Here is a 21,055-nt window from a genome sequence, read left to right as displayed (position 1 = left end):
CAGATTTTCACAGTATACAAACAGCACACTCTATCCCATTTAATCCTAAGAACACACCCGCCCACAAGAAATATCATGTTTTGTCCAAACAACAGTTCAAACCAACAGTTATCGAGTTTAAACTGACATGAAACAGAAAAACAGGAAATCATCATGTTTGAGGAGCTAAAATCACCAAATGTTTGACATTCCTGCCAAAAAACCCTGAATGTTGATTAGATGATCAGACTAGTTGCAGATTAATTTTCTGTTGATCTACATGCAGCCGAGTTTAGGAAGCCAGGAACCAAAAAGTAAATATCCTCACCCTCAACTGCTGACGTAACACAATCTGTGTGACAGTCTGTGGCTGAGTGGTTATAAAACCAGGATATAAAGCATGTGTACAGGGATATGAATAAGCAGGTTTCTCATGTTCCATGGAAACGTGATATCCCAAATAAGATGAAAACCAGGTCAAAAACTAAAAAGCAGGGTCCTTATCTGCATGTAAATGTACTCAAAACTGTAACAACACTGTTGAATTAGTAGCAATCAATGTCCATAAACTTGGGCGCAGTCTTGAGTTTAACCTTTGGGGCGGGGGGGGGGTCTATATAATGTTAGGATTCATATTCTTCACAAAAAATAGACATTTTCTATCCTGGGAACAGATGCACACTATCCCGATGCATGGGAGTTCCATACCTGACCTCTTAAGTGTATTATTTGGTGATATTAATAATTACTGAGGCAGAAGAACGTCATTTCAACATAAATCAACCTTACAATAAACATAATAATAACAGCTGCGAGGATAAAGGGTCAAGTTTATCGGCTGTGATCTGTCAGTCTGTCTGAACAGCCTCATGGAAGTGAGATTTTACAATCCTTCGTATTATAAACAAACAAAATTCATGAAAAAAAAGAGATTTGGTGTTTTCATTGCCATTCTATAAGCTGAGACAGATTCCATATTTTGTTCGCGTTGAGAGGCCGCTGCATCCCCAGCAGAATGCTCTCACTGTGTGTGCCATAGTGTTAGTTTAGTAGACCTAATAAAGTCTGTGATCACTTAAAGTCAAAAAGCAAAACTATAAAAAAGCTCTCACTAAATTGGTGTAGGGCTTTGGATGGATTCTTAGGAGATTTTGGTCATCTTTCTTCAGTGAGGGGCTTTTCACCACAGCCAACTTGAATGTACATCGTATGACACGATCTTTGCCAGTATTTCGCCCAGAAGTTTTTTGGATGAAGTATGAATCAAGTGTAATTGGACTCTTTCACTTGGAGTTTTATCTGACGTTCATGATTTAACCTTGACCCATTTCCACGCAAAGTTTACATTCATGGCACTTTGTATTTGTTAATTAATTATTTAAAGAATAATATAATATATGTTATGTCTTAATTTGTGTCTCTTTCAAACACCAATCATATTTATTAGTCTGTGTTAATTTTACAAATGCATTTTTTCATGCTTTTCTTTAGGATTAGTGTCCGTTAACCAGCTGTTGCACGAGCCAAGTGTGCTTTTCCGTCTGTATATGTGTACAGTGGAAACACCTTTAATGTTTTCTGTAAGATTAATTGATTAATATACATTAAATATCCTTTCTCGTGATTTCCTGCTATTACTGTCTGGCACTGATAGCTCTTCTTAGACCAGAGCTCTGGCTGATTTTATATCCTAACGGTCTGAACGTGCGGCCGTCTGGGGCAGGCCGACAGTGATTAAGTGCATTCATGACAGCCCCGTTCCTAATTAATTTATTGAAAAATTCATGACTCAGGTTTCCTGTAATCATGTATAGCTGGACGTGTAACCGGTACTTACTGTGTTGCCGTGGTAACAGTGTTGTGACTGTAAACCATCCATAATCAGTGCTGCCACAGATCAGTTTCTGACACTATAATCAGATGCTGTTAGAGGCACATACAGTAATATACAAGTCAGTCAGTGCTCTCGCTCTGTATGTGATGAGGTATTATTTCTGTCCTGACCTCGTCAGGTTAATGCAGTGTCTTTTATACAAGACTTGTCCAAAAGACAGGCTGATAATGGAGACTCTTGCACTGTTATTATAGTCTCTCAGGATTAAAATAAAGTTTTATGCTCTTTTCTTACAGCTCTGTGCGTTTCTTTGACTGTTGTTTTTTCCCAGGGTTCCAACAAGAAGAAGTTTTATGTCCTGTCCATGTTTCCATACCCATCTGGGCGACTGCACATGGGCCACGTGCGAGTTTATACCATCAGTGACACCATCGGCCACTTCCAGAGAATGAGAGGCCATCAGGTACGTTTGAGTTTAGTAACTGTCTTTTTTATCGTTTCCAACTATCCTCCTTGAAGCAAGCGAGGTCAGTACACTCTGTGTAAAATGAAGTTTTATTTTGACTTCAAACCTGGGCTGTATTTTCACATGTTTAGGGGTCTAAACAACTAATAGGTAGCAAAGTTTAAGAATTGGTCCAAACTAACCAATCGAGGCAGTGGTAGACCAGCAATTCCTGTGTTCTGCAAAGTAAAATTTCTGTTTTTGTCAAAGGAGTCTAGTAGCTTTGAGGAGAGCGATATAACGGCTGTTTCTGGATAAACAAAAAGGACCTCATTCTTTGACAAAAAGGTCTGTTTGTATGGTGTATGGTGTATGGTGTCAGACACCTATATAACAATCTGAGCCTGTCAGTGGCAAAACAAGCACTTTTAGTGGGCGTACTTTGACAGGTGCATTTGCCCCCCCAAGGATTACATTGCAGCTCATTTCACGGCTGTTGGCTGAGGTGATCCACTGCATCAATTCCAAAACTTTTGTATCTATTTATTCTTTTATACCCAAATCATGTAAAAATAGGGCCCACTTTTAAAAACACTGAAATTGCCCTTAGGTGCTTAGAAAGAAAAGTACCCTACTTAGAGGCATTTTTCAAGGAATACACTTTGACAAACCACAGCAGAAGAAGCACAGGTGTAAATAATGAAATTAATTGATCCATTTAGCTGCTTCAGTTTCAGGGTCCTGCTATTGTTCATCCTGACTCACTGTCACACTGACATGGCTTAATGAGACACTTGAATACAACAGAGCCATCCCTAATGTTATTAGTAACACTTGTGCTTTTCCTGCTATGACAAGTCATGATGTCGACTCTGCATAAGTTTTAAGCTGCTGTAAATTTTCATCAGGTTACTTCTCAACTGAACAGACAATGAATGTTGAAGACACCCTAATGATTCACTTAGCACTCTTCCCTAAAAACACCAAAAAAAGTTGATTGTGTGGAAAATATTGTAATGCTGAGCTCCCCAAAGTGGCGCCTGTAGGTCAACGTTTGCCTGCCATAAGTAGTACTGAAAAAAAAGATTAGTTTTTAAAAATGATCATATACATAGGTGTTAATGCTGTGATATTTTTTGTGAAGAAAAATAATTTTATAAATATGTAGGATCCTTAAATATTAATTATTTTTTGTAATCTGAGCACAGCAGGCAGAGCAGCGTTTTCAATTAAAGGGGCAGTTCACCCTAGAATCAAAAATACATATTTTTCCTCTGGCTTGTTGTGCTGTTTATCCATCTAGATTGTTTTTTGTGAGCTGCAGAGTGTGACGGGCATGTGGTGCTCAAAGCACCAAAAAAATACATTTGAAAAACAACTCAGCAGTGATGTCTCTCTACAGGTCCCTCAAGATAATCCACAGACCTTGCTGTGAAAAGCTTCATGTAGGAACTATTTTCTTTCTGGCAGGAAAAAAGTAGTTACGGTAGATTCTACCAAAAAAAAGAAAATAAATCCTACGTGAAACTGCTCACAACAAGGTCTTTGGATTATCTTGAGTATCTAGGTCATGATTTCTGAGAAGAGGCACTGGTTTTGAATCTTTCAAATTTATTATTTGAAAGATAAGCTGAGTGCCATCCGGTTCCATTGTATTTGAGAGAGGGCCAATATCTCCAAAACTCTGCAAGGTAACTTGGGACCCTACTAATCTACTATTTTGCATCGTTTACAATACAACACAATGTAATACAATAGTTGTTTGCGTTTGGTCCGTGGTCAAAGTTTCAGCTTTTGCCCACAGTTTGAGCCCCCGTTGCTGCAATACAACATGAAAAATCAAAGGCTGATATATAGACAGTGAATGGTTCAGTGATTCTCTGGACCTACTAAATGCTTACCAGAGCTTTTGCACCAAAACAAAGTTCCCACTTTGACAGTGAAACCTAAATTAACCCTTATTTGGATGTAAGAATTTTCATATATGTTACGGATCAGCAAAATTAGTATCCCATTCAAGAGTTATTTCCCGTTTAAGAAGCAAAGAATTGTGTATGCTCACAAATATCAACTCACCAGGGCAAGAAAACCCAGCATAATTTCTCACACCATGCCTTTAAGAATAAGCTAAAAGAAAGCTTATAATTTTTGCTTGTGTTTGCTTTGTGGTTTGTTATCTTCCCCTCACCACAAGCCCTTTTCTGTGTCCTGTCTGAGGCTTTGGTTGCTCTTATGCTAAAATGAGTGTTGTTCCCAAAATCATTAAGGATGTGTCATCCTTATAGGCACTTTTAGGAATATATTTTACTGTTACCATAATTGTGAGACATCTGCTTTTCTGTCTGGTTGAAATGTTTTGAAAATTATTGGATTTTGGCTCTTCCCATAATATTACTGGTAAACCACCCATTCTCTACTGGGACAGTGAGCCAGTGTTTCATTTTGAGTTAATGGAGCACTCTGTGTTTGGTGCATAACATTATACAGTATCTGTACCGTCTGATTTGTGCTTTCTGCTTTCACACTGAAAGACACTAATTAAGAACCATTAGTAGTGTAATGATACCTCCTGGCACCACCATCTTTCAATTACATGACCAAAGTTGATGCCATCCTGAGAGCGTGTAATTAGATTCTTCTGTGTTTATTGTACCTGTACTTGATTCCTTCTGTGCTGTATTGATTTCTGTCAATACAGTGTACAGGTGATGTATGCTGCTGTAGTAGAAATTAATTATATTAATTATTTTGCTTACATTTTTGCTAATTTATCATTGTAGTTTTTACATAGGTAACACTCCACAGCTATTTTCATTAACAATTAGTCTCCTGATTATTTTCATGATTAATTCATTGGTTAGTCTATAAAATGTAAGGAGAACAAAAGTAATGTCAAACAGACAAAATGCTTCTTTTGTCCGACCCACAGTCAAAAACTCAAAGACCCTTCAGTTTCATAAGCAACAAAGAAAAGCAGCAAACATTTTAGACGCTGGAACCAGCAAATATTTGATTCTAGATACAGCCCTTTTAGACACAGCGTTTTTTTTTGTGACTTTTGCTGCCTGGAAGGGAAGGGTGAGATAAATTGTTTGCAGTCCTCTGAAGCTTCACTCCCAGATGCCCCCAAATCCCACACACTGGTCCTTTAATCTATAAAATGTTAGCAAAGAGTGAAAAATTGTAATTTCATCATATTAGAGAAACTGTACTGAGCAAATGTTTGGTCTGTTAAATGTCAAATTGTGAAAAACGCTCATCATAGAGACCAAAGGGCTTCAAATTGCTTCTTTTGTCTGACCAACAGTCCAAAACCCAAAGACTCTTCATTTACTATCATAAATGGCCAAAAAAAAGCCACAAATCCCCACATTTAAGAAGCTGGACCCAGCAAATGTGTGACAATTTTGCTTGAAAAATGACTGGAATGATTAATCACCAAAATAGTTTTTCTCTCAATTGACTGATCAATTAAACAACTATTCGTTGGGGCCGTAAAATGATCCTGATGAGTTGAGACATTTTTTATGACACATTTAACAAATGTCCAAAACTGGAGTTATCTTAAAAGTGAGGAAATGTTTTTCCTGTTTTTGTAAAAAGACACTTGGAGAGAATAGGAAGATTTAAATGTGCTGGGATGAGGGTGAGGTAAAGGTAAAATCCATACTCAACCCTGTTTCAAATCAAAGCGCTGCAGTCGATATTCAGCACTCTGTTTGAGTCCAGTTAAACGGCTGCTGTTGATGAGGCCGCGACCAGTCTCTGTCAGGCCAATCATGCTCCTTCAGTCACGCACACCCTCGGACGGTGACAACCTCTCTTCAGGTCTTTGGTGTGGCTCTCTTCTCTCACCGCCCATCCCTGTCTTCACGCTGGCAAAGACTTGGTGTGTGACAAGCCTCTCATTTTTCTTTTCCTCGTGGATTTTACACTTGGTTTTGTGTGTCGTCCTCACCTGCAGAGTCTGGTCTCTGCCTGAACAGAAACGTGGTTTTACATGACTGGAAACTACCTCCTGCCCAGGAGTGTACTTACTTTTTCTCTCAGCATCTGTCACAAAGCAAACCTTGTTCTGCAGTGTGCACACAGTCTTCCCTACTCACTAGTTAATTAAAGAGGCTACACTCTGTCAATCGTCACACCCTAAAGCTATTGTCTTGCTTTTAAAGGGAATTTCATGTGTGAGACTTTTTTTTTAATCAAAGTACAACCATTTTATATCCAGACTTAATATTCCTGTTGTTCAACATTTATATCAGCAGATAGATGGTTAGAGATGCTTAGCTTTAGAGGTGCTAGTAGGCAGATTTTCTTACTTTTGATTGGAGTCTGGCTACTTTTCACCCGTTTCAAGTCTCAGCTAACCGTCCACTGCCAGTAGCTACATATTTACAGTACAGACTAGGGATGCAAAAGTATATTAAATATCACAAAATACCAATAAAAAAAAATTGTCACTGCCCTACCAGACTATGATGATATCTACCACGATATTACCTAGTTATTTATGTTATTTTTTATTTTAATTCATAAAAGGAATTATACTGACTGCTGCATTTTATTTTGTAACTGCATATATACAGTTCAAGCATTCATTCGTCAAGACAGTTCCAATTTTTTGCACATTCGTAGGTCATGACTGGTTACTAATGTTTAATTTGATTAAAAAAGAAAAGCACAAGCACTTTGTGTTCAAAGGAAAAACTGATTTTAAAAACTGATTTTAAAAACTGATTTTAAATGAACAAAAAATGCTGTACACATCAACTTTGTTAAAGGATGTTTTTTCAAGTTGGTAATTTTCGTTGTTTTTTTAATATTGGAGTAAATATCATGTCATCATGTCTTACCTTGAGCTTTTGGTATCGCTACAACCGTTGCCGTTTTTAAAGTAAAAGTAAGTTAGGTTTTTGCGTGAATTCAATGAACAAGAACAGCAAGGACATTGTGTTAATGAGCTTTAGTGGTGCTAGTAGACAGATTTTGTTACCTTTGACTGGAGTCAGGTTACTTTTCCCCCCATTTTCAGACTTAATGCTGTTGGCAGTAGCTAGATATTTACCGTACAGAAATGAGATTGGTATCAGTCTTCTCATCTTGTTCTTGGCACAAAAGGCACAATAGGTGTGTTTCTCAAAATGTCAGTCCCAGACCTGCCAGCACGTTTTTCTCCCATATTTCTCTTGTATTTCTCCTGTATTTTTTAAGCCATCTCCATGCGCCCTCCTGTTTTATTGTTTCTCCCAGGAAACTCCCATAATTTCGATGATCATCATCCAGTTTTATGTTTCTGATGTCACCCAAGTTATTAGATCATCTGTGAAACACAATCTGCATGTAATCGACACACTACAGTTTCAACCCATCACTGCAAGCCAACTTCAAAAACTCCTGTATTTTGAAACCTAATGTTGGCTGTATGATCAAACTATTCAACCTAAATGATCTGTATGGATTGATACCACCGAAGCTGCAGCAAATGAGAAAAATAATTTCCACAACTTAGGTGAAATAAACCTTTGTAGATGTAAATGAAAACAAATCTTCTTCTTGTCCTTGGCTTCTAGTTACTTGTGCACATTGGCTCCTGTGTAAATTTATCCAATGAACAAGACATACTATTTGAGTAATTACAAGAGTTTGGTTTGTAATTGATTAGTGTGAGGAGAAAACACAAATGCTAGAGTGGCATTTCACTGCTGCCACTGATGAGGAGAAGCTTCTTGCTGGAACCGTGTGGGTGGACACTTGCATGTATCTGAGTGTCTCCACATTCACAAAATCAGTCTCCCAACGCTCCTGTCCATCTTGTCGTCGGTGTGTGGAGCCTGGAGCTGTGGATTGATGTGTCTGTCTCAGGTTGGCACTGAGTTGCTCCGCGTCACAGTGGACAGATTGTCATAAAATGTGCCTACACTGACTCCTACGTTCATCCTCCAGTGCCTCTTGTCACTCTGACGCTCTCAAACGTACTCTGTGATAACAGGTTGGTAAAGAGTTGGACTGGAATTCACGCTGTGTGTGTGGACATAAGGGTAAGTGGAACTGAAACTATTAGCAGTGAAAAGATAATCTGCCTCTGCTGCCTTGAACACAGCCTGTCCATCATAACATCCCCTCAAGAATACAGTCTCACTTTAATGGACTATTTACATTGAATAAACAGCATAGTAGCATATCCATCCTAATGAGGCCCATGTTTGTTATCCACACAGACTATCTTTGGCTGTCAGCGTGGCTGTATTCCTCCTGAGCGGTCACAGTGGTCTGCTGTGCCCAGCGCTCTTAGCCTAATACCATCCAACACTCGGCTTTACAAATGAGGCCCATGCAGTTACCAAGGATACCAATTCGTCTGAAACATCAGACCCGTTAGAGTCCATACAATGATCCTCTCCAGTCCTCGACTCCATGTCACTCTGCTTCTCCTCTACTTTGCTCACGCCTTCCACTCCTGTGCTTTCATTTCGTTTCCCTCTGAGCGAGCAGAAAAACGCAGCTGAAGGGAGAAATAGATGTTGTCTTGAGTCGACAGTGAATTATGTCACAGAGGGAGACTGATAAGATGTGGGCAATGAAATGGATGTGGATACAGAGTACAGAGGGATGGAGGGAGAAAGCAGACAGAGAGGGAATGTGACAGCAGATTGTGTGTAAAACAACTTACAGAGTCATTTGCATTAGGATGACTGGTATAAAGCTGTCACATTGAGATTTTTCCATTGAAAGCCTCACCTTGCTTTCCACTTGTTTTTACACATTATATAACTGCTGCAATTACATGAAAATTGCAGTTAGTCTGCATGCATTAACTACAGTGTAATGGAGTTGAGATCACAGCAGGGAACGACAAATTATCATATAGTGGTCATCATGTGCTGCAGTTAGGGGAACACTGATGTTTGATGAATAAAACGCCTCGTACAGTGAAATTATTCTGATTTTACTGTTTGCATAAATCCAAATCATCACATATCAGGAAGCATACTTACATACATACCATACTCTTAAAAAGTCAGTCACTCTTTATGTCTTTATGTTATTGATGCTTTACTTGGATGTTTGAGTTTCACAGTATAGAAATGCAGCTTTACAACAAGGAGATTACATGCACTAAGTTCCTCACATAAAAATACATAGCATGAGCATAAAACATAAATAAAATAGAATGCCATAATTCATGTAAAATAAGATGAAAAATAAAACCCACTTGTAAAAATAAGATATGATGGGAATAGAATACACAGTGTATCCTCACATGGACTAGTAAAAGTAAGATAAAATAAAGATAAAAATAGGATGCATAGAATGCATAATGAAAGATGTAAAATGGAGTATATTGCACGCATAAAATCAAGGAAAATACATTATTTTAAAAGAAGTGCAGCTGTGCATGTATGTGAAACAAAATGCAGAGCAGAGTCTCTGTCCTGCATAAGCAGAGTCATAGCCAGTTAAACCTTATAGTGAAGAAATACATTGTTAGCTTTCTTTTAAATACATTTAGTGAGCTGAGCTCTTGTGTCTATAGGTGGTGTGTTTCATAGATTAGACTTTCTGTCGTCTGTTTCAGGGAACCTCATATAAACCAGCGGCAGAGGATCGCAGTGTTAAAATCTGACATTAAAAGTTTTTTTTTGCTCATTTGTGTATCTTAAAATTAAAAGGAAAATTATCTGTGACGTCACAACTAGTTTGGTAGCCAATCATGATCTAATATGCAACTTGAAGCCTCAAGTACACATACACTGAGAATGGACTTTGCAGTAAAGGAGGAGACATTTTGTGTCCAGCAGGTAAACTTATTAAATGTATTTACATATTCGTGTGTAGATGAACTGGACTTTTAATTTAATTTGCAATGATAATAAACAGAAAAGCAGCAAATTTTGACATTTAAGAGGCAGATGTTTGATATTTTTTTGGCATTCTTTTGTTTTTGTGATAGATGACACAAATTAATTATCAAATTTCTGGTCGTTTTAATTTACTGTTGAACCATGCATGATTTCACTTCTAACACAAAGCTCCTAACTGCATCCACAGGTGTTGAATCCGATGGGCTGGGATGCTTTTGGACTTCCAGCTGAAAACGCAGCCATTGAGAGAGGTCTTGACCCAGAAGAGTGGACTAAACAGTATGTAAATATATCACGTCCGTTCTTATTGGCAGTAGGGATGGGAACCAGAACCAGTTCTAGTTGAGGACCAGTTACAGATCATCCGATCAATCTGAATCTTATGCCTCTAAGCTTTATCCATTTATCAATGCAAAACAGTGACATCAAACTCCTGGGTCCACACTGCTGGAGACTTGAAACAAGAAGTCATAACGGAGATCCTTTTTCCCAGTCTTTATCTACACTGTGTTCTGACAAAAACAGTTGTGGTAACACTGAGAAGCCTGTGTAGTCCTGCTTTTATTTCCACACAGAAAACTGACCAGGAATCAATAAGAGAATCAATAAAGAATCTGACTGATAAGCAGAATTAACAATGGCACTGGCATCAATAAAATCTTATCAATTCCTGTCCCTAATTAGCACTCATTGTTTATACAAATGTTATCGTTGCTGCTCTGTGTGTCTTTTCCTCAGTAACATTCAGTCCATGCGAGAGCAGCTGGACAGCCTCGGCCTCTGCTTCAACTGGGACCGAGTGAGTAACAAGTGAAGAAGAACTGAGAGTTTTAGATCTTGTTTGCTCTCCTGTGCCACACACACGCATACACATACACACACGCACACTGCTGACTTGCAGCTGTTTTTCCCGACAGGAGGTGACCACGTGTCTCCCAGACTACTACAGGTGGACACAGTATCTGTTTATCAAGCTCTTTGAAGCGGGGCTGGCGTATCAGAAAGAGGTAGGAATGGCCTCTGCACTAAAGGGCTTATCCTGGTTTTCTTTTGAAAGAAATAATGTGATTGGTTTAGGTATGAGGTCCCTGACAGTAACAGAAATGATTGCGGCAGCTCACCCGTTACTCTGGAAGGAAAATGAATGAACTAAAAAGAGGAGAGCTCGGTAGAAGCCCTTTGATTATGTTTAATGAAATGGGACGACCTTGAAATAAGCCTTTGGTCTGTCTATTAAATCCAACCTTCTTCCTAAGCTCTGCTTTTTCATTTTAACTCTGTGTGTGTGTTAAGTGTTCATCTGCATTTGTGTGCTCACTTGTGTGTGTGTGTGTGTGTGTTATCCAGGCAGTGGTGAACTGGGACCCTGTTGATCAGACAGTGCTGGCTGATGAGCAGGTGGATGAAAATGGTCGCTCCTGGAGGTCTGGTGCCCTGGTGGAGCAGAAGCTGCTCACACAATGGTTCATCAAGACTACTAACTATGCCAAGGTACGGCCCTTTGGTGTGTGTGTGTGAATGTGAGTGAGCGAGAGACAAGTGGCGCCTGAATGGCTGGCCAGCAGCTTCATGCGGGCCAAAATGAGCAGCAGACCCCTCTGATAACAATCATGGCTGACACTTCAGTAGCAGCAGCTGCAGCGCTGCCTGTCTGGTTCTGCAATCAGACCCCTGGACACCACCGTTTGCAGCCTGGCGTCTCCTGACTGAGTGGAGTCAGGGTAATACCACCAGGCGGCCTGGCTGGCTGATGAGAAGCCTTCGCCTTTTCAGTGCAGAGCAGAGCGCAGGTCTGCTGCTGCAGGGCAAAATCACCCCCTCTGGACTCATATGAATCAGCCAGAGGAAAGGCAGTTCATGCATTACACATGCAGCACATGCATGTGCATTGGTAAATATGTAAGTATGTGTATGTGACCCTTGAGGAGAAAAAAGTGTTTTTATTTGAAAGTATTTAAAGCAATAGTTCATAGTTGAAGCTCCAGGAGTGTTTTGTGAACTGGAGATCTTCACCCATCCTCACATCAGCACAGGGGTGACTAAATATTGAGTGAAATTTCATTATTGGGTGAACTGTCGCTTTAAGTAGCACTTGACTCGCAGACAATGACCAGAAATCCATCATTTAAAGGTGCAGGAAGGTGATGAATGACAGTTGATTGTTGAGTTTCATTCCCAGGTTGTCAAATACTTCTGGGAATGAACAGAATCAGCAATCAACTATATTGCAGACCTGTGACTGACCTACTGAGGCTTTTCCACTGTCACTTTTGTCCCTGCCAAATCAAAACATGCCATGTTGATTTGCATTTTCATTACCAGTTTTAATGCACTGAGCTGTGCTAAGTCATGCAAGAGTAAGGCCAAAGCATGTCCAACCTCTCTGGTTGCATTGACATTTTGCTAACCTTCGTAAAAAAGCTTTTAAATGACAAAATAATAGAGGATTTCTATTGTAAAGAATTTATAGGAAATAAAACTTGACTCAAGACAATCATGTATCAGTTAAAGACACACCTTCAAGCAGGTAGCCCTGTTGTAATGGAGATACAAATCCCCTGCCGTGGCATTAAAACAGAACCATGGGGAGGAGCAGAAGTCTAGAAGTCGAGTTTTCTCTCAGAGCACTTGAATTTTATTATGCTGAAAGGTTATTATGGAGCATTTACCCAATGCCTACCCCAGCCTTTAACTTGAGTCCTTTTTTTTCTCTTTTCTTTTTTTAAATTATGTTTTTGGGCTTTTCTTGATTTAATTTCTTATTTCTTGTTTCTGTGCATGCAGCTGTAATATTATTCTAATTACTGATTAATCTGTTGAGTATTTTATTGACTGATTTGGTCTGTGAACGTGAAGAAAATAAAAACACGCTCATTGCATCTTCCTGAAGCCCAAGTTGACATCTTCAGATGTCTTGTTCTGTCCAAACAGCGGTTCAAAACCCAAAGACATTCAACTGACAGTGATATAAATCAGAGAAAAGCAGCAAATGCTCATGTTTGAGAAGAAAACCCCCAAAAAGATGGGTGTTTCTGCTTTTTTTATTTGAATGGATTAACAAAATAGTTGCAGATTATTTTTCTGTTGATCAACTACTTGTTTCTGTCAAAATAGTAAGTCAAACTGATGCAGTGAGAAGGAGAGGCCGAACAAAAGCAAAAGAAAGACAGTTTCTGTGAGTGTATTTTCATACTGTAGTGAAATAAAATAGAAACCAAAGCCTCTGGGAGGTGTGAAATTAATCGACAATCTTCTGTGCTTTTAAAAATGTTTGGCAATTATGGTAAATATGTGTCATTTCTAATCAATGGGCTTCAACTTGCAAAAACAATTATTTGCCTTTTAATGATTTGCAAATTCATTTTGCAATTTTGCCCTTTTGATTTAAAAAAATAATCAGTTTGTCCAGTCAGGCGTCGCCCAGTTTTAGCCACGGCGCTGAAGTCGCCCATGCTTGTTCATGTCAGAGGTGTGAGTGGAGGTGGAAGCAGCCTACTGTGACAATGTGTTCCTGCATTTCTAATTTTCTCTGACGAAAAGAGAAGTGGGAAGGAAGGAAGAGGAAGGTGTTAGGGAAAAGAAGTGAGAAAGACAGATGGAGAGAAAGGAGGACCGTGTCAAACTGCAGCGTGCCAAATAAAAGGCACTGTAATTGGACTGTGATTTCCTGCATGTGCGTTTCTCTGCTCGCTTGTACATGTGTTCGTGGTCTGTTAGACAACATTAACTTCAGACAATATTTATTCAGCGGTCATCAGTTCAGCTGTCAGGTTTGTTCCTCGCTGTGTCGACAGAGTTTCCTCATGAATGGCAACCATATTGTTTCTTCTGGGACACAGATGACTGCATATTATTTACTAAGATGGATTTTTTTTTTTTTTTTGAAGTGGAGCATGGATGATGATGATCACATGGCAGCAGCAGAGTTTTCAATTTCATGCATAATCACACTTGTTGCACTCAGGCACACACACTGCCTGTCTATTAATGCTGCACTGACATCTAAATGATTCACTGCGAGTTCAGAGTGTTCTTCAACTATAATGTTGCTCAAATATCAGCACAGCTTTTAGAGGTGTTTTCTGTCGTTAAGATACATTAACTTCACAGGTTCCAGACCCTTGAATCCTTCCACTCCGCTGAGTTGACTGATTCTCTGATATCGTGCAAAAATTAAAGGGACGGTTTGGATTATTCGAAACGGGGTTGTATGAGTTACTTATCAACAGTCAGTGTATTACCCCCAGTAGATGGTGGGCGGCATGCTCCCAGTTTGAAGAAGCAACAGGAGTCCTGTTGTAAGAAGCTGTGGTAGATCAGCAACCCACATGTTCTGCAAGGTAAAATGACTTTTTGCCGGTGGAGTTTGTTTGGTTTGGAGAGGGCAATATTTGGCTTATGTAACTGTGGTTTTGCATATCTGATGGCAATGCAGTGAAAGCATTCTAAATCTAGCATACACTCAAACTGATATTGAGTTTTTTTTTTAGGATGTTTTTTTAAGTGGCTAAAATATGTTTTGCTGCAGACCCTGTCCACAGCAGCGCATAGCTTACCTTCATACACTGCTACTCCTGCTGCCTCTCCAAACTGGGGGTTTGCCAACCTGCCATCTTACTGTAGGTAGCACACTAAGTACAGATAAGTACCTCAGACAACCCCACTTAAAAAATCTGAGCTGTCCACTTATCCACAAACAACTTGTGACGTGGAGGTTGCTGGTTCAATTCCCTGAATCAGCCTGGGAATGCATGGGGGGTTTTTATAGCTGCATTGTATAATGTCTCTGTCAGAAGTGCACTCGATGTCTCTTTCTCTCGAACACACACAATCCTTGGTTATTGCTATACCATGCTTTTTTTCTGAAGTTGCCATGGAGACTCCTGTCCTTGCTGTACGTCTTTCATTTACTCCTGCTCCTGTGCCAAACTGTATTTTCTAATCCAGCAAAGTAAAAACATTTGATGCCTTAGTTGTCCGTCATTTGTATCCTGCTTTCTCCTTGTCGCTGGTAACATATTTGTTGAGCTGCGTCTCCTCTGAGAGTCTCCCTCCATCGTGCTGACACAGATTCACTGGGATTTACGTCTCTTCTCTCCCTCTGGAGAAAATCCATAGCTGACACACCCCACAGTCATGCTAGTGATGACTATAGCCAGTGTTTATGTTTGTATCAGTATCACTGTGATGAGATACTGCATGCTGAGCGGCACAGCGAGGGGGATTGTGGGTAATAGATTGTGACAGACTGAAAAGGAAATGGAGAGTTATAACATCTCTGGCCTCAGCCCAGATGTGGCTTTTTGGCCTGAGCCTTGTTGATATGCATAGCTTCCTTTAATCATGCAGAATAACTGTTGTTATGTGTGTGTGTGTGTGTGTGTGTGTGTGTGTGTGTGTGTGTGTGTGTGTGTGTGTGTGTGTGTGTGTGTGTGTGTAAGCATGCTTTATAGGCGATTGCTTTGTGATATCAAGGAAAGTAGGGCGAGAGGAGGTCAGGATTTTTGAAAATCCCTCTTTGTCTGCATAATGTGACCTGGTCGGCTCTGCTGCTTTGTCAAAATAAATTGGCTAGGCTTTGAAAGAGGCCACACTGAGCTGGAGTCAATTGCATTATGCTACAGTGCTGTAGACATCCACATACTTATGAGGATTGCCCCCTTACAAAAACTATTTTCTTCAGTGAAGAGGAAAATTTGCTCTTTCCAAACTTGTGCAAAGTACAAAACTCAATTCCAAAAAAGTTGAGATGCTGAGTAAATGTAATTGAAAACATAATAATGATTTGCTCATACTTTTTTACCGGTATTCAGTTGAATACAGTAGGAAGCCAAGACTTTAATTATTGAAACTGCTAAACTTTATTATTATTGTTGTTTTTTATTTTAATATGCACTTATTCTGAATTGGTTGCCTGCAATATGTTCTAAATAACTGACCATCTTACCATCTCCTCTGTTAACAATACTCAGTGAGCGTTTGGGAACTGAGGACACTAACTGTTGAAGTTGTAAAAGTGGGATTCTTTCCCATTCCAAAGTCATGCTCAGTAACACATGCAGAATGTGTCCTGCATTGTCTTACTGAAATAAGCAGGGACATCTCTGAAAATGACATTGTCTGGATGGTAGCATATGTAGCGCCGAAATCTGTATGTGCCTCTTACCCATGATGCCATGAGCACTAACACACCCCCATACCATTACAGATGCTGGCTTTTGAAGTTAGCACTGGTTAAGCTCTGGATGGTCCTTTTCCTCTTTAGCCTAGAGGTCACAACGTCCATGATTTCCAAAAACAATCTGAAATGTGGACTTGTCAGACCACAGCACACTTTTCCACTTTGCCCCCGTCCATTTCAGATGAGCTCGGGCTCAGAGAAGTCAGCTTTATATGCAGCAACAAACGGTACCAGCAATTGTTTGATGAAGTTGTTTGAAGTGTTCCCCAACCCATGCAGTAGTATCCTTTATAGGTTTTGGGTTTTTTTAATGCAGTGCTGCCTGAGGGGTCAAAGGTCATGTACATTCACTGTACACATTCAGCCTTGCCCCAGATATCATTGACTGTAAATGGTGATAATCCCTAAATTCCTTGCAATTTTGTGTCGAGAAATGTTGTTCCTAAACTGTTGGACTATTTTCCCACAAAGTGATGAACCTCGCCCTATCCATGCATGTGCATGACTGAGCCTTCTGAGGATGCCCCTTTCATACCCAGTGATGATCACTTGTTTCTAATAAATCTGTTTAGCTGTCAAATGTTCCAAACAGGTGTTTTTTGAGCATTTCACAATTTTCTCAGTCTTTTGTTGCTGCTGTCCCAACTTTTTTTTAAATGTGTTGCAGGCATGAAATTCAGAATGATTTTTGTGTTTGCAGCAAACTTGCATCTCTGTTTCTGTTTCCCTCCTCCAGCCCCTCCTGGATGCTTTGGATGATCTTCCTGAGTGGTACGGAGTCAAAGCCATGCAGGCAAACTGGATCGGAGAATGCACCGGCTGCTACTTTGATTTCAAACTCAAGGTGAATCTTAACTCCCTTCCCCCCCTGCTCGCTTTTTATTCATTCATCATTCTCATGTTCTTTCAATCTCAACCATTTTCCACCAAGTGTTTTCCCAGTCGCTCTCCATTCCCAGCCTCTGTTTTTCATCTCTTTCTTCCCAAGCACTGATTGCTTGCTTTATTTTGGATTCTTCTGTTATTTATATATTTCTATTAAACATCATGTACCAAAACATACAAATCTTCACTTTGTTGTTCACATTCAGCGGGTGCCTCCATCTGCAAGTGGCAATTTAACCAAACAGATGATGTCACAGATTAGTATCTATTGAGCCGTCTGAGAGCCATATTTGCAGTTCTCCACATGTCTGTTGTTTCAAACTGAGGAGTGGCAAAAAGCCTGCTGAGAGCCCTATGAGCACCCTTATTAAACCTCTCTCCTTGAAAAAGAATCAGAAAAATTGTCACTCAAGTCAGTCCCTTAATTTAAAAAGTCCTCATATTTCTAGAGGTAAGAAGGTTAGAGGATGTAGAGTGCTTTAGTGTATTTTTGTGTCTTTTTCATGTGACAGAATGCAGAATTTAAGTTCAAAGCAGGGATCATTACGTTAATTGGGTGGTGGCTTGTTTTATGTTGCCTCATCATATGCCGTCACAGGAACTCTTCACTGAATTATCTCTCCAGGGGGCTGAAGATATGCATTAGTACTTCTACAACATGACATACACTAATTTCTCCAGAGCCCCTTACAATGGTTGTCTCACCCATAAATAATTATAGGATTAAAGACATTGTAGCCCTATTTCAATCGTATGTATCAAAGAGCTAAATACAGCACATGTTGCTTTCATCTCACAGTCCAACTGACAATTCATCAGCTTGTTTGTCATTTTATGTTTTAAATTTTTTACAATTGTGACCAATGCCCTTCATAAGGCACAGTTGATGTCTTAAAGCAGCTTTACTTGGTCTGTCTGACAGAGAGGCAAGAGTAAGCATCTACAGCCATGCTAACATCTCTGTGGGGCTGGAGGTTCACGGTTCAGGGTACACATTACAAGATTAATTAATCAGAATACAAAAACAGCTAATTAACTGCTCACATGGTAATTTATTGTCATTCTCTCCACATACAGTGCAATACTTAGTACACAGGGGTTCACTCAGTGCTACAGTGTACACAATACAAAGACAGTATTGTGCAAGTATTAAGTTGAATTTAAGTCCAGTGAATAAAAAGTACGGTCAAACATATAAGGATATGCTTCATGCTCATTAAAAACAAAGACATACTAGTAACTTACTTGTTCTTAAACACAGTGGTGCTTTGACCTAAATGCTAACATCACAGCACAACATTTATTTATTTTTATTTTTTTTGTGTCCTTGCACATACTAAAGAGGTAAATCAGGAAGTTAAAAAACGTTTTGGGCGTATGTGCTAGGTAAGCACTCTGTGACTGAATAGGTGTTTAATGCATCCAATGTGTTACTGATGTTTAACAGGTGTAATTTCTACTATGTTCACAATCAGAGTTTTGTGCCCTAGCATGCTACATTTACTCCATCCAGAAAATATTGAGATATTTTACTGAGTAAATGAAAACTGAGACCTGCTATACCACAGGATTGGAAGTAATTAGTCCAATAATGTGGCTAAAATCCAGAAGTATTTGACACAAAAAATAAAGCCATGCTTTATGTACCTGGCCAATATGTGAGGCTTTTACTTAATAAATAAACAAACCTTATATTCAACCAGTAGTTTTTCCATAATCCTGCTGACAAACAGACAAACAGCACAGAAAACGTTAGCGTCTTGGCAGAGGTAATTGTGATTGATGATTGGATTGTGTCAGCACCAAAATATAAAAAAATATAATCAGTATTACAAAATCACAGATGCTTCTATGCCTAAAACTGCAATTCAGTACCTTAAAATAACAGAAAACACACCCTGTAATGTGGTTAACATACATGGTAGACACGATATTTTAACATAAAACATCTTGTGTGACAGTCTGAGGAGTCAGCAGGTCCTCCTCACTGCATTCGGCTGCAGGGAGGCTGTTGACACATGGACGCTAAGAGGTTCCCACATGCCTCTTCTCTCTTCTCCCAGGTGAACGGGGAGGAGACGGGGGACACCCTGTCAGCCTACAGCTCCTCCCCAGAGACGGTGTTCGGAGCGGCTTACCTGGCCATCCTGCCCTCCCACAGACTGCTGCACGGGAGCAGCTCTGTCCGCTCAGCCCTGGAGAAAGCCTTTCAGCCTGGCAGAGGTGAACAGGAAACATACACATGTAGATTTCAGCAACATCATTTATTCCTTTTGACTTGATCATTTACACCTAGATTTCACCACTTGAAAAGGTTTTGATCCTTTGCATCATATGTGTGGTCTTTATTGAGCAGTGCCTAATTAACAAAATCATGCAATCATGAAAAATCAGTCCTCCTACATGTTTTCTGGTTTTAAAGATTTTTACTGTGTTTTTCTACTTATATTCCAGTATGGATGCATGTTTGGGGAATGTCACAGTATGGATGTAGTCGCTGCAGTGGACTGTGTGTATGTTAATTGGGATTCCCTGGAGGTTTTCTGTGTCTCAGTGGCAAATGATTGTTGATAATGAGCTGCCGGGGGAAGCAGCAGTGCCTCTCTCACACCTCCTGCCCTCTGCTCTCCAGACTCCCTGACAGAGATCACCGCTCGCAACTTGTTCAACGGCCATGAGGTTCCCCTGGTCATCTCGCACAAGGAGGCGTTTGATGGTTATCTGGATACCGTGATTGGTGAGTTATTGGTGTGTAGGTGGGTTTCACAATCGCCTAGAAAGCTGGTGAGTAAGAAAGTAATTTGTATGCATTTATGAGCTGATATTATAGATGAACAAACAAGAAAATTTTCCTCTTGAGGAACACTTTTGTGTAAAAGATGCTTGTGTTTTAAAATTGGACTCTTTACTGTATAAACCAGTGGGTGTTTGTCTCACAGAGAGCTGAAGGCAGAACCCGAGGGATTGCTAACGATTAGTCATATCACAACATGCTTAACATAACCACAGGGGTGTTGTTTTATTCTCTCAAGAGATCAGTTATGTGCATCTTTGTAAGTCCATGTGTCTTTACTGTTACATGTTTGTGCTGCACCTGTTGTCTGACAGGTATCCCGGACAGCAGTGAGGAGGATCTGTCCGTGGCCACAGCTCTAAACCTTAGCTGGACCACTGTGCTGAGAAGTGAGGATGATGGGACACAAACTCTGATCAATTCTGATGAGGTCAGCACCGTTTATCATGATCGGACAGCTGATAAAGTCATTAACCTCTTCCACTCCACCCCTCCCAACCATAAACCCGTTTTTGTCTTTTCTAGGGGGGGACAGGGAATCTTTAGGGACAGACAGCAGGTCAACAGTATCTATTCCATATAGAAGTGGTGTATGTCATCTGAAAGCTGGAAACATTGAAGATTAATGTCATAAATCATAAATCTGCGATAAATGGTGTGTATTCAAAATTTGAAAGTTAAGAGTGTATAAGGCCTTGACAATATGATGGAAGACTACTGTGGCTATTTTTGGTTTGATACCACCTACTACGCAGATTTTACGCAAAATACAACCATTTTTTACCACTGTGACAATGACAAAAATTGACAAAATCCCTTCAAAATAACTACATTGAGACTCTAAGACATTGAGGAACTCCACTGAAAAATTCATGCTGTAATTTAGTATCAAAGACTTTTGGAAATTTCCATAAGAATTGCATTTTTTAGCGAGTGGATGCCAAGGACTTCTGTTCTTGGGATTGCTCAGAGACCGACTTATTGTCAGAATCAAATCAAGATTGTTTTGGGCTCATTGAATCCATAATGGTCTCAGCTTTCTAGTCATATCCAATTCAGTATGTAGGAATATTCA

The 21,055-nt window shown here is 39.8% G+C and overlaps 1 protein-coding gene across 2 annotated transcripts in view; it reads left to right on the top strand.

The window, feature by feature from the left end:
- Positions 1-21,055, top strand: part of lars2 (leucyl-tRNA synthetase 2, mitochondrial) — a 48,230-nt gene that overhangs the window by 5,103 nt on the left and 22,072 nt on the right. For both annotated transcript variants that reach the window (XM_084726323.1, XM_084726324.1), the window contains exons 3-11: positions 2,145-2,276; positions 10,308-10,399; positions 10,859-10,919; positions 11,038-11,127; positions 11,468-11,611; positions 17,038-17,145; positions 19,250-19,409; positions 19,819-19,923; positions 20,295-20,410. In XM_084726323.1, the coding sequence (XP_084582449.1) occupies positions 2,145-2,276; positions 10,308-10,399; positions 10,859-10,919; positions 11,038-11,127; positions 11,468-11,611; positions 17,038-17,145; positions 19,250-19,409; positions 19,819-19,923; positions 20,295-20,410 (1,008 nt within the window). The remainder of the gene's footprint in view (positions 1-2,144; positions 2,277-10,307; positions 10,400-10,858; positions 10,920-11,037; positions 11,128-11,467; positions 11,612-17,037; positions 17,146-19,249; positions 19,410-19,818; positions 19,924-20,294; positions 20,411-21,055) is intronic.

Source organism: Lutjanus erythropterus, chromosome 9, assembly GCF_056507025.1.
Source record: "Lutjanus erythropterus isolate fLutEry1 chromosome 9, fLutEry1.hap2, whole genome shotgun sequence".
Lineage (NCBI taxonomy): Eukaryota > Metazoa > Chordata > Actinopteri > Lutjaniformes > Lutjanidae > Lutjanus > Lutjanus erythropterus.
This window is presented reverse-complemented; position numbering and strand designations above follow the sequence as displayed.